The sequence below is a fragment of the Seriola lalandi genome, unplaced genomic scaffold (genome assembly GCF_002814215.2).
Source record: "Seriola lalandi dorsalis isolate HSWRI2012SDOR001 ecotype SW California unplaced genomic scaffold, Sedor1 jcf7180002054918, whole genome shotgun sequence".
Classification (NCBI taxonomy): Eukaryota; Metazoa; Chordata; class Actinopteri; order Carangiformes; family Carangidae; genus Seriola; species Seriola lalandi.
The window spans coordinates 285772-299953 of NW_019525470.1; the positions used below are offsets into that span (position 1 = coordinate 285772).

Sequence of the window (14182 nt, forward strand, 5' to 3'; positions counted from 1 at the left end):
AGTCAGTTCCCTGTCTGGACACTCATTAATGAGCTTTATTACACAGCAATTAAACACTGACACGGTCACTAATCTACCACACACACACACACACACACTCACACACACACACACACACACACACACACACACACACACACAGAGGAGAGGAGGATAATTTAGGGGAGAAGTGGGGCCACTGACTTTCTGAGCAACTTATTCACAAAATGTTTTTTTAGGTAGGCTATATGTTAACCTCCACAAAGAGAGTTAATTATTAGTTATTATTAGTGGCTCAGTCCTTAGTGATGTACAAGATTAAAGTTTATCATTATCTTCAGCACTTTTTTTTTTAATTTTTTTTTTTTACAGTTGTTATACAGCTGTGATTGTTTCCTGTAGTTTGCTGCCTGTCTACAATGTTCTGTCGTCTTTTATGCAAAGCGCGTTCTCGGTGTACTGCCACGGGAACGCGCACAGCTATATCCTGTGACTGAAAGCATCTCGACTTCATTCACCCCGGAGATCACACGACCGCGGGGAGCGGACATCAAACTCCTCTGGGCCTGAGGTCTGAGAGTTTTTTCTCTTTTTTTTCTCGCTCTTTCACGCCATTCGTTTTTTTTGGCCCAGGTCATTTCTGGAATTTTCAAATTAAAGGATTTAACAAATTTTGATGAATTGCCCAGACAAAGTGCCAAGATGCTCAACCGCTGCAGGATACACACATATTTGATTTGGAACGGATTATACTGAGGACAAAATGATGGATATTGTTGGATGTTTGAATGTAAAAGAAAAGTTTTCGTTCTTCCACTGGACACCTGTTCCAACACGAAGAGCAGCTGGACATCAACTTTACCTCAGTTAGGTTTCATTGTTCGATGACTTGGACTCAAACCTGCTTTATGGTCATTTTAATATTACTTTGGAAATCAACCTCTCTCACACCTCCAGTGATTTACACTGAATGCAGGAGCAGAATAAGCTTGAGTCTCTGCCTCAACCGCATTTCACTCAGGAGTTTAAAGATCATTTAAGTTTTATAAGCTCCTGGCTCGCACTTTTACTGAGGCTGTGGTGGTGGCCAGTTCTCCCGAGGGATGATTCTGGGCTCCCGAGGCCAGGGAGCGACAGCCCAGCTCCTGCAGTGGACCATCGCCTCGTCCTGGTGCCTATGCAGCGGATCTGAGAGGAGATGAGACCCGCAATTTACCACCTCCTCGCCGGCTGCCTCTGCCTGTTACGCACCGTTGCTGAGGTAAGCCGGGCGAAAGTATGTGGTGGTTGATAGATGCTGCTGGTTGCAGTCAAATGTGGTAGACATTTGTTGCAACTCAAAGAGAAAAATAATGCAACGGATTAAAATGATGTCTGCGTAATTACGCACGTGTTTCTACTATCCTTGGCGCAGTTAGGCATCGTTGCTGTCGATTTAACCGGCTTTGAGGAGTTGTTTTCAGATTAGTGATGACTGTATGTATCTGTGTCCTTTTGCGCACCAACAGGCGAAGCTTCCTAACTCCATACCCAGTAAAACGGCTGTCACGTTGACTTTCTCCCCGCAGGAGTCTCCTCTCCCCCGGGAGCTGTTGGAGCGGCTCTCCCGCAGCGACATCCGCAGCATCAGCGACCTCCAGCGGCTGCTAGAGATAGACTCCGTAGGTAAAGCGCTTCATTATAATACAACTCTCTCACTCCTAAGAGCTGGATTAGAGAATTACTGTAAAATTAAGTTATTCAGCAAGCATAGACAATTCAGTTCATATGACGTTTGTGGTAAAATATGAGCATAATGTACAAGTACCTACTCCGCTGTTTTTCAAAGTAAAAGCCCATTGATAAAATGTGTGTAGCAGCAAAGTCATCTTGCAGCCAGAAAGAACATAAAGCGGTGTAGGTGGATGCAGAGTGGGTCACTGGCTGACAAACTTGCATGTGCTGGTCAGGGCTGCTGCTTCCCTTCCTGTCTGTTTCTTGAAAGACTGAATTGAGGTATTAGTTGCATCTGGTTGATTGCATAGTGAAAGGATGCTGTCCTCTCATCTCATCACTGGAGTCTTGATCTCTGCACCATCCTTGACCTCTGAGTTTACTTTGACTCATCAGATGCTGTTAATCGTAAGTGAGGAATGAGTTGTACATTTGTGAAGAAAATGTTTTTGCCAGTTTTGTGCTTAAAAACCAATTTATTGGTTATTTGAAGTCAGAATAATAGCATAATATCTTCTGTGGTTAAAGTAAAAAAAAACAACATGATGTCACAGTGATGTCAGCAGAGGTGTCAGGTCTTGGACTTGGAAACTAAAGGTTTTTGAAGGGATGCCTGCATTAGAAACCTCAGACGGTATGGAGTTTTAAAGCTGTGAGCATAGTGTGTTGGAGCTTCACCTATACTGAGGACAACTGCAGCACTGATTTTGACCATTCTTTTTTAAAATGGCGCCTTGACAGTCCTCAAACTTTATGGAAGTGCAATGCTGCAACTTTAGCCGTTAGTTTGTGTTGATGGTCTTAGTTTTCACTCTGTATCTGAACTTCCTGCTGGTGTCAGCAGAGAGTCTGAATATTTAGAGCAATTGCCTAATTTTTTTCAGTCAGAGAAACGAACGCATTTACTGCCATTAACTCAGTTAAAATTTAAGAAACAGCTTACACGAAACAGTATTTTTGATTCCCATAAACGTTTCCATATCAACGTACACATTATTCCTCTGCTGCCCGTGAAATACATGACACTCACAGAAGGAAAAAAAGAGTCTGAACCTTAAAAAATTCCTTGAAAAACTTTTCTCTTTTTTTTTTAATTTTAAAAAATGTGACATCTCTGTCCGTCTCATCTGAAGCTTTGTAGTTAGCTGGAAAGAGCAGTTAGGTTCAAGTTAAGGGAAAAATGTAAAATGAAAAAAAACATTATTTAAAAGTGAATTGGCTGCAACTCTTCAGTAAACAGTAGATGCCAGTTCTCATTATCAAGGTAATAAATCAGAACAGACTGAATCAGCGAGGTGAAAAAGGAGGAAATAACTGTGGCATAAAACAGGCTTAATTGCATCTATGTCTTGAGTCAGACTCTTAAATTTCTGCCACAGAAACTTGTCTTTTGCTCTGAACTCGTCGCCTGTGAAAAATAGTTGATTCATTTTTTTAATGTCTGCGGCCCTGAGTGGTGCCACCATTAATCCTGGCATCATTGAGATGCAAATGTCGAGTGTGACGGCTCCCCGGCTCGGTGGGGGTCAAGTGGCTCACTTCATTATGCTGTTGTCATGCTGCCCATTATTGGTTTGAGAGCAGGGCTCGCTGGAAGGCTGCTGTGTTGCTATGTATAATTCATGCTCAAATTCCTGCATGTCAGGGCGAGCGAGAGATGCACAGACTGAGAGAGAGGGAGAGACGGAGATGTCGGAGGAGGACTTTGTTGTGTTTCAGAAGCACATTGTGTATGTAGGCAGGCGTGTGTGCGTGACTGCTTGCTCACACACAAGGCACTAAGAGTGACGGGTGCACTCACACACTCACACACACAATCTCGAAAAGAAGTGTGAGGTTTGGTATTCACTATCAAATAAAAACAGTCCTGCCAATACCTCGTTTATGGTGATTTCCAGGGATCTTTCTCTCTCTCTCTCTCTCTCTCTCTCTCTCACACACACACACACACACACACACACACACACACACACACACACACACACACACACACACAGATAATCTTTGGTCAGAATTTATTTCCTCTGAAAAGTCTGTGGATATCGTTTGGTTTGGCAGCGTTGAGGACTGAAATGGTTTGATGAAGCCGCGAACACCATAAAGAAAGAATCACTTGAATAGAACATCTCATGATTTACAGACACACAGAGGCGGAGCTTGGTTTAAAAAAAAACGTGCCTGCTGTCATGGGTAAAATCAGCCCACCCTTGTTTGATTTTAAACCATCTCTAAACGAAACATAAGCATCAGCTTGGATTTTACAACCTGTCGAGGTTGAAGATTAATTTATTCGTGTATGTGCTGTTAATTAAAGCATAATAGTCAATAAATGGACTGGGAGCGTCACCAGAGACTGCACTCTACAACTACTCAGATTCCTTCTGTTTATTTATGCTGTGAAATACACACAATCGCCACTTACATTCATCCTCCTATAACAAAGTCCTAACTCTAAAATAAAAGGTTTCATTCTGTCCCCAGATGGGAGGGGAGCTTCCACAATGTGACTGTTTGAACAGGTTTTTGTCCTCATAATACGATTATGTGACCACAAACACTCAAGTCGCATCATGATGCTAAGGAAGAATGTGAAACACAACCTGTCAACTGGTATTATAGAAACTGTGAGGACTGAGTTTAGATTATCGTGAGTTTTAAGATTATAGATAAATATTTCTGGTTTAGATAAAACAAAAAAAACCCCCCAAAAAAACAGATGAAACTGCAAACAAACTGTTCATCATCAGACTTCCATATATTACTTATATAATACATTTTATGTTATGCTGCCACTACTGTTTTATGTGAGCTGAGCTAAAGCTGGATAGGCAACATCCAACCACAGAGATAAGCAACACAGATGCATCAAACTCAGATAAAAGCTCAGTTTGACTCTCCACACAAACGCTCAGAAAGAGGGAAGGTTTCTAAACACTTAAAAAAAGCAAAGACTCTGATTTAAAGTGATTTGAGTCCTGGCTGAACAAAACAACGTTTTCTCTGCTGTAGATTTCTGTCTGACCCACGAGTGACCTCAGTGAACTCCTGTTGCAGTGTGTGTGTGTGTGTGTGTGTGTGTGTGTATCCGTGTCTTTATGTGAATTAGATTTCAAATGTACCTGATATACGCACTGACATGCTGCGTTTCTCACCGGCTACGTTTACATGCAGAGAACCCAGTAACCCGTTGACACGTATAAACATCATAACTCAGTTAGAATAACCAGGTTAAGCTCTGATCAGGAGAGACTTGAAAGACGTCTGCAACAAACAACTTAAACATCCTACTCTTCTCACTTTTTTTTGTTTGTTTGTTGTTGGTCGGTCAGTGATCGCAACGTCTCGATAACCATTTCCTCTTTTGCTTTGATCAACACTTTAGTCTGTATCAAGATGTCTTGAAAATTATGGGAAGATTTTCATAGTTTTAATGTGGATATGAATGTTCCCAAGAGGAGGAGATCTAATGTTTCAGGAGATCCCTTCATCTTCTTTTACACCAAATTTTCTTTCAGTTTTATGAGGATATATCTTTGGCATTTTCTAAGTGTTCATGCTTCCAAGCAAATGAACTTCTTACATGTGATTGTTCCTTCAAACAAGTCTCAGTGTGTGGGTGAGTTTGACGTAAAGGATCTGGGAATATTCTTGAATGGTTTTGTTAACAGTGAGAGCGTGTGTGATGTCTGAATGTGTGTGTGTTGTTTTGTCTTTGCTCAGAGAACGAGGTGATCGAGGAGACCAAACACCGCTACCACAAGGACTTCTCTCACAGCTTCCCTGACCTGAAGAGAGCACACACGCCCACCAGACACAGGAGGAGCACTGGTAAGACACGCACGCACACACACACGCACACACACACACACACACACACACACACACACACACACACACACACACACACACAAATAAAGTGTCACTCTATAGACGTAGAGTCTATCTATGGAATAAAAGTTGGTTTATTTCACATTGACATTACATTTGCATATTACCCTGTGTAATAAAATGTTAACCCTTTAACACCCATCGCCGTGGAGACGCCATGTTTTTTAGAATTCAGTTGTATAATCTTATGTGAATTAAAAATGACTAAAATGATGAGAATCTAATAATAAAAATAAGTCGTACATTTTCATGTTGATTTGTATTTTACCATATCACTATGAGTTCTTCACCGCTCTAGTATCCAACAGATGGAACAGTAGGTGGTTAAAAGTGATATTTGTTTCCTGTCAAACTTCTATAACCTTTGACCTCTTTGTTCCCCTCCAGTGGTGGAAGAGGCCTTGCCAGCAGTGTGTAAAGTGCGGACGACGATCTATGAGATCCCCAGGAGCCAGGTGGACCCCACCTCGGCCAACTTCATCATCTGGCCGCCCTGCGTCGAGGTGAAACGCTGCACTGGCTGCTGCAACACCAGCAACATGCGGTGCCAGGCATCCCGCAAGCACCACCGCACGGTCAAGGTACAAAACAAAAAGATGTTTCTGCTCTACATGTTTGAAAATGTGTTGACATCGAAAGAATCTTTTGGAAATTTGGTGAAAAGTCAAAGGTCAAGCTCATGGTGACCTCACAAAACATGGGTTTGGCCTCGTGAACGTGATATCTCAGTAACACCTTGAGGGACTTTGGTCAAGTTTGGTACAAACTTACAAGAATCATATAAGTGAGTTCACTTATAAGTAAAATTCTAGCCAATACTAGCTTCATGCTAGTATTATAACTAATATAACAATATTACTATTACAGGCTAGCAACCTCCCAAGTCCTGCACTAGCTGAGACAGCAACACAACAACGATTATAATGGAGCCAGGAGAAGGAAGGGTGGGAGGAACAGAGTGGTTTCCTTTCGAGTCTCATTCTAGCGCTAGTTTGATTTCCAGAACTTGCATGTTGTAGCTTTAAAACAAACTTTATTTTCATCTGAAGCTTGTTCCAGTGCAGGAAGAACCTCCTATCAAAAATACCAATATGAGCAATCATACCTAAGTCTTTTTCTGACATAGATTCTTGTGACCAACCAGCAGTAGAGACAATTTTAACTGACAGCCCTGCTCACTTCAATATCATAAATCTGATGATATGTTTATTGTGGTGAGATAAACTTATACATACAAACATAAATAGTATGAAAGTACCAAACAAAAACAAACAAAAAGACAGTAGAGGAAGCTAATGTAATTTTCTAAACTTTTATTCTCACTATTTCGACATGTTGGCATGTTGTTCGTAAACACTGTTAATCACTCTACAAACATTTTGTAAAAGCCCTTTGTTATTTGTCTTTTAGTGGCCTCGACCTTGAACACACACACAGAACTAATGATGGCATGTAAACACAAAACTACTTACTACTGGAGGTATACACTCCACACCTGCCAAAAACAATTACTCTCCCTAGCTTGACTATTGTGTTGCTGTGTGTGTGTGTGTGTGTGTGTGTCGGTGACGGAGAGTCTGGCAGTGAGTTACTTCAAGAACATAATAGCTTCCTTTTGATCTCTGCCAGAGCTGGAAATAAGACTCACTAAATCCCAACTGGTTCACAGTCACACCCTGCCAACGGGAAGCCGACCCAAGGTGTGTGTGTTTGTGTGTGTGTGTTTGTGTGTGTGTGTGTGTGTGTGTGTGTGGGTTGGGTAGGTGGGGCTGTTCTGCACACAGGAAAGGTATCCAAGATGCACTTTTAAATCTTGAAGATAACATTAACTAGTGCATGTAGCATGTGTCTGCGCAGGATGATGCACAGTCATTGCACAGGCTGATTTATGGATTCACCATCACTACTATGGAAGTTCCAATTATGCTCATGGAAAAGACATTTTGAAGTATGTTACCAGTGTTTAATTAGACAAAACTCTTAACTGGGCCTACATGTAAAAGATAAGTAAGATTAAAAAGCAGGCGTGGAGAGTGAGTGAGTGGACAATAAGAAGAGTGAATGATGGAGGAATGAGAATAGGTAGTGTGTGTTGCCAGAGGTCAAGAGGTATAAAAGTGGAGAAAGAGGAGGAGAGGGCGAACTTGATTCTCTGTGCTTTGGCCTGCTGATACACAATCTGAGATGAAAGGACTCGTCCTTCGTCCGCTTACAGAGGAAATCAAAAATAAAGTCACTCACATGTGCTGAGATCCAGCGTTCAGAGGGTAAACGGTCACGATTGCAAGATGGACTCGCACACAGCCAGAGGGGATATGGCAGGGCTAAGGTTTAGCTGGGGTGTCCATATGTGAGACAAAGAGAGAGAGAGAAAGAAAAATAACATTAGCGTTAGAGTCTTAACCTCACTGCTACCGTATCGGGCTGTGAGTGTGAAGCAGGTGAGGTGAGAGTCTTTACCTCCAAATCTGAGGCTGTTGTACTCTGGATAATGATGGATTGGCCCTTCAGGTTGGAGCAAGTTACTGCCTCAAGTGTCTCAAGGTCTTGCACATGCAAGTGTAAGTTGGAGTGTGTGATAAACAAGCGGGTTGTTGCAACGTTGGTCTGGATGCGGGTGTTGTCTTGGTGACCTGAACCTGACGGGAAGGCTCTTGGTTAGTCAGTTGATCTGCATCCAGCCCTCCAACCCAGCGGCCCTGTCCCCTTATATACTTTCATATACAGTTCAATATGCATGAGCTAGTATGTTAATGTATTTCATTTGTTTTCCCTATACTGTGCTTTCCTGGCTACTGAAGCATCATGGTCTTGTCAGTGCAGACACGAAGTTTGAGACTGACTTTTTCAGGAACTCCCTGTTCATACTTACACACATATACACACTGTATATACACACACATAGAAGCTTCCCAGTAAAACTACTGAGCAGTTGGGGTTTAAGGGCCTTATTCAACGGCAGCTCGGGGGGGGGGGGGGCTCTTTCACTTTCCCCACCCAGATGTATCTTGCTGCTGCAGGGATTGAACCGACGACCTTTTGATACAAAGCCTGCTGGTCAAGTCTTTGGGACATTTAACAAAACCACAAATTTTCCCTGATCTTAGGCAAATGTCTTGGTGCCTGAACTTTAAACACGCAGGGCTCAGGATTCTCCCCTTGTCCGATGTCAGACTGTGACTGAGTTTCCCTCAAATATTTTTGTCACTTTCTAAAACCCGACAAACTAAAAGACGGCCCAGTTCATCCAGTGATGGAACAGGTGTGTAAGGCAACTTACACTCTCCAGCTTTTTTTCCCTCTCCCTGTCTGCGCAAGATTTCTGCCCCTCTGCCACCTTCAAGGGAACAGCTGTAAACACATTTAGGGGTTTTTAGATAATAAAAGAATGAGATTTTGAATTCGAGCAGCCCCTCACAGGGTCTCAGGACTCTCCCCTTTAAAACGCAGTTGTGTATGTTAAAGCCTGCTGGGTGCTTTAGCTCCTCACCTCAGCTGAACCTCCGTGTTTTTCAGTCTCTGCTCATCGGTGTTTGAGTCTGTTCAGACTTGAAGCAGAGATGTTTTGCAATCAGACCTGAAGCTCCACTGACTTGGCTCCTTGTCCTCCATGTGAGCATCAGCATGTAGTGTGTGTGTGTGTGTGTGTGTTTGTGTGTGTGTGCGCATGCCATTGTTTCTGTATGTTTACAGGACGATTGCATGTGGTCACGGGTTTCTGTTTATAAATGTGTGTGTGTGTGATGAAGATGAAGACAGACCTGCTGCTGCTTGAGTAGGTTCAGACATTCTGAGTTAGCAGCGAGTGTGACGTGTCGTGATACAAAAACAAAACACGCCTCGCTTAGTGTCAGTGAAGTCAAACCTCTTGGCAGCGTTAATGCTCTACTTCATCCAAACAAGAGCAGACTCACCTGTGTGTTTACACAGGTACAGTAGAGAATAGTTGTCGTTTGCAAATATCAAGCTCAAGAGGCACTTTGTCTGTAGCACTTATGTAATACATTTTTACATCTTTAGCATTCTGTTTGAAATGCTGCTCAACGTTCGATGCTCCCTTAGTCATTTCTTGCAGGATCACCAAACTGCACCAAATCAATATCTTTATTTGACACATTCTTTGGTTACTGTTGCTAGGTCGGTCAAGCTGTCTGTTCTGGCACAGTGCACATGCAGTTTCCTGAAATGAGTAGGGATTTTTATTGACAGAGTAGGTTGTTGATTTCAGACAGAGGTAGACTGAAGCAGCTTTCTCATTTGTAGCCAGCGACCGTTGACTTTGCTGTCTGAGTTGACGGTTGCTGGTGGATTTCATCAGCTATAGCTGGTTAATGAGTTCTTTGAAAACACTGTCTCATGCTGGAGCGGGAACTTCCCCAGGCGTTTGCAGCTCCCGTTGGAGCAGATAAAAACACTGTTTCCTCCATTCCTCATACTTTGGTGTTTTCGGTATTTGAAACTTTTTTGCATCCTTCATCTGATTTTTTTTCTCTCTCTCTCTCTCTCTCTCTTTCTCTCTGTCTCTCTCTCTCTCTCATTCTCTTCAGGTGGCGAAGGTGGAGTACGTGCGGAGGCGTCCCAAGCTGAGGGAGGTGCAGGTGAAGCTAGAGGATCACCTCGATTGCATGTGCACCAACAAACGCCACATCAGCCCAAACTCAGACACAGACAATGGTGAGCATACAGCTGCTTCGTTTGTATGTGTGGCTGTGTGGGTGTGTGTGTGGGGGGGTGTGTGTGTGTGTGTGGGGGTGTGTGTGTGTGTGGGTGTAGGTGTGTGTGTGTGTGCGCGTGCGTGCGTGCTTGTGCATTGGCTCATTTCACATGTGAAGGCTGCTCCTGTCTGAATGTGTCTACTGACACCAAAATAAGCTGATAAGAGATCTGAAGTATTTACTGTGTTTTTCCTCTTTGCCTGAATAAGTCCTCCCTCAGGCCAACAAACACCCACACACACTAACACACACACACACACACACCCACACACACCCCACACACACACACACCGACACACCTTGCTCCCTATTACACAAATCTCTCTCCTGGACCTCAGCCAGCTACCGACATCAGAAATGTCTGTAGCATCGTCATTAATTGAAGCTTTGCATCTGTGACATTAAATACAAACTTGTCTACTCACTCTGAACAAAATGCACAAATCCATTCATAGCAATAGCAACAATTTTTTTTTTTTTTTACAGCAAATCTGACTGTAAATCACACAATGAATGACATCAGTCCAGGTGATATTACACTGGAGGGCTTGCAGGAGCATCCTGTAATCCAGAGGTCAAAGGGTCAGTCTCCGCAGCAGCCATGTGATTTCCTGCTGACTTTCTGTGGGTCACATCAACATCATCTGAGTGTAAATGTGATTGAAGTCATTCATGAAGCGCACGGCTCACTTTCTCAAATAACAACGTCGTCAAGTTAACGTAAAGGCTGCAGCAGCACACAAAAAAAATCTGACTAATTCACCACAAAGTGCTGAATGAGCCACTTTAAAATTAAGATGATCCCAATTCAGACATACAGTAATAATCACACCCAGCTGTCTCTCTATATTTTTGATTTTCACTGAGAACAACTGCATGAAATTGTGAATATGTAGCAAAATGCTTTACATTAAAGGGAAGCCCAAACTTAATATCGTGACTTTCTGTTCTCATGCACTCTTGGACATTATACAGTATTCAGCATTAATCAAGACTTAAATGGGAAAAACAATAAGTAATTCATGACTTTTATCAGCCTCACTTGGTCAACAAAGAATCGCTCCGTCATTTATTTGAAACTTTTAAAGATACTGAATCCAGCACAGCTCACATTGGCTGTGTTTGAGCAAACAGTCCAATCTTCACAATTTAGATGAGTAAAGAAGGTGAACTGAGCTTAATTACAACAGAAATCTGCATGTTTTTGTATGTAGCACTAAAAAATATCTTGTGATGGGTGTTTAAGAAAGATGAGTTCATCTGTCCTCGTATTCACCTCGACCTTTCTCTCAACAGGCATCAGGTGAAGAGAGGAGGATAGATGGAGGAGTGGAGGAGAGGAAACAACAAGCACCTTTTGCCTCTAACATCGTCACCACCTGGCAGCGAGTGACTGTGAAAGGTTTGATGGGATATATTTTGACCAGTGAGGTTTGATTGGGAGGTTTGACTCATGTGAAGCTCAACAGTACCTGGAAGCTTTTTGCAAAAAAAAAAAAAACCAACAAAAAAACAAACAAAAAAAAGACAAACTGAAATGAACCACAGACACCAAGAAGGTTTCCTCGCTGTGATTCCTCGACGGAGAGAAAAAACAGAAAAAAGATTAGATTCTGAAAATGCAGGACACTGGCAGAAGTGAGGTGGATTCTGGGATACCGGAGGACTTATTGTCTGCGTCTTGTTCCTTCTCCAGGGTATAAACCGCTCAGTGACTCGGATTATAAACTGGATGGAATCCTTTCTTCAAACAGTGACTGGGATTAGGTTTTGTACTCCAAGATTTACTCTTCCTCAGCAGAACACACACACACACACACACACACACACACACACACACACACACACACACACACACACACACACACTCACATATGCACTTACAGTATATCCTCTTATTTTTATAACCTCTCATTTTCTATCGCTGTCTGTTTCTATTTAGGTATGTTATCCACATTAAGAATGGAGGGGAAAAGATCCTCCTGACATGTTACTGATACTAATAAACTATTTATATGAAAACAAAGTGGGAGTGTTGATTGTAAAAAAAAAAATTAAGAAAATGCTTGTGTGACTGAAGGATTTAAGATTTCATTTAAAACAGAAAGAGGACCTGAACAGGCTTCTCTTTGTGTGTGTGTGTGTGTGTGTGTGTGTGTGTGTGTGTGTGTGTGTGTGTGAGAGAGAAAGAGAGAGATTATCTTGCGGATCATAATACTGAAGCTAAAACCCCTGTGAATTTCTAAGTGAGAGGAACACACACACACACAAACCCGTCACACACAATCCCGACTTAAACGAGAGACGCGTGGACACACAGTGGAATTACTAACAGCTAACAGGTGATTTTTTTTTTCACTCTTGTTGCACAGTTACTGTTGTTATTCCAAACCGGGGTCAAGGAAATGACAATGGTCTCGGTGAAGAGGAAGGTAAATGTTTTCAAAGGTGACCTCATCCCATCACTCGCGAACACTGGTTGACGTGGAGGAGAAAGTGACCTCATATCAAAACACGACACATCCGTCAGCTGCTCATTTAGTGTCCACTTTCATTAGTGTTTGGATGTAAGTTCTCTCACGCAACAAAAAAACAAAACATATATTTCCATGAGGCACAATCCCATGTAATGATGCAAAATGATGCATAAATATTTCCTGCCAGGAGAGGTTATTGATTATAATTGATGTGATCTTAACATCAAATTAGAGTGACAGGTGACTAGAAGTCCAACTACTTACTCAAAAAGAAAGAAGCAGGTAGTGTTAACTAGTCTTTGACAGTACGGATAATATTGCGTTGTAATCATATGTTTGAATGAAAATAATCAATAAGAAGTTAGATGCAGGAAAGAGTCCTGTCTTGCCACAATGATGAATCATAGAAAAGCACATAAAAAGAAGAGAGCCAGGCAGGAAAGTCTATCTTAGATCCACCACTGTTCTTTGACATTAAAAGAATGAAAGATATTCCATGAAAACGATATCGAAATGTAATTTACATTTTACAGCACATCGTGTTCACCCGGCTTTTCTGTGACAGTTTCCTGCACAACAACTTGTCACAAAAGTCCGTAATGAATGTAGCAGACATTTCTCATAAAGACACTTTTATCACTGTTGCATTGAGCACCCTTGGCACCAGGTGAAGGACAATGAGCGGTGGTATGCAGCTCATCTACAAAATAATAATGATGCACAACCTTAAATACATGAAAAAAAGACAAATGCTATAAATATTTAATTCATATGAAGTTAACTGTTATAAAATGTTTACACCAGAACAGTATCGCTTTTGTTGCATTGGCAATAGTAAAATAGGTTTTACGTAACAACTGCACTGGTTTGGGAAAAGCAGCCAATTAGTAAACAGCAAAATAAAGAGAAGACTGTCGGGTTTGTTTCTTTTGGTGGTGAAGACATGATGTTTTTTCTTCCCTCGTCCAAACCTGAAGCCACGGAGCCGAACCTCGTAGCCATGAGGCCATTCCAGCCTCTTACTGGCATCTCACAAGACCTGCAGTTTGGGCTATTACCCTGCGGTTCCACGCAGCTCGCAGCCGCCTCAATCAGCTCTTTATGATTCAGACGTTTAACACTTATTAGGACGTGTTTCAACAGCCGAATGCATTCATAACAAACTGAGGACAAAACAAATGTTTGTTTGTTGCGGTGGTGAAAAAGCAGACGAGGCAGACGGTCGGATGACTTCATGCAGGCTTGAGGTCTCTTTGCGTAACTCACTTTGCTGGCATATTGCTCTTGGAGAACCCGTGAAAACCAACTGTAGACGGCTTGCCAACACTATAACCAGAGTGGGTTTTTCTTTTAAATACATAAATTTCATAATTGAATGGTTCTTTGCGAGCTGCACAAAGACGACACTGT

The 14182-nt window shown here is 42.1% G+C and overlaps 1 protein-coding gene across 3 annotated transcripts; it reads left to right on the top strand.

The window, feature by feature from the left end:
* Positions 1-408: 408 nt before the first annotated feature.
* On the top strand, positions 409-12321 carry LOC111673426 (platelet-derived growth factor subunit A-like). 3 transcript variants are annotated; one of them, XM_023431183.2, is made up of 7 exons: positions 409-1240; positions 1488-1644; positions 5413-5520; positions 5968-6161; positions 10128-10254; positions 10782-10877; positions 11592-12321. In XM_023431183.2, exons 1-7 carry the CDS (start codon positions 1178-1180, stop codon positions 11600-11602), a joined length of 756 nt encoding a protein of 251 aa, XP_023286951.1. In that variant the 5' UTR covers positions 409-1177; the 3' UTR covers positions 11603-12321. The 3 variants fall into 3 exon arrangements, with proteins under 3 accessions (XP_023286951.1, XP_023286952.1, XP_023286953.1); XM_023431184.2 differs by having other exon boundaries at positions 411-1240; positions 1548-1644; XM_023431185.2 differs by lacking the exon at positions 10782-10877 and having other exon boundaries at positions 432-1240.
* The last annotated feature ends 1861 nt before the right edge of the window (positions 12322-14182 follow it).

Excerpts from the sequence above, each read along its gene's own strand:
- LOC111673426 (XM_023431183.2), top strand. The coding sequence starts at position 1,178 with ATGAGACCCGCAATTTACCACCTCCTCGCCGGCTGCCTCTGCCTGTTA. Across the intron at positions 5,521-5,967 it reads CAGACACAGGAGGAGCACTG|TGGTGGAAGAGGCCTTGCCA; the intron begins GTAAGACACGCA and ends GTTCCCCTCCAG. Across the intron at positions 6,162-10,127 it reads AGCACCACCGCACGGTCAAG|GTGGCGAAGGTGGAGTACGT; the intron begins GTACAAAACAAA and ends CATTCTCTTCAG.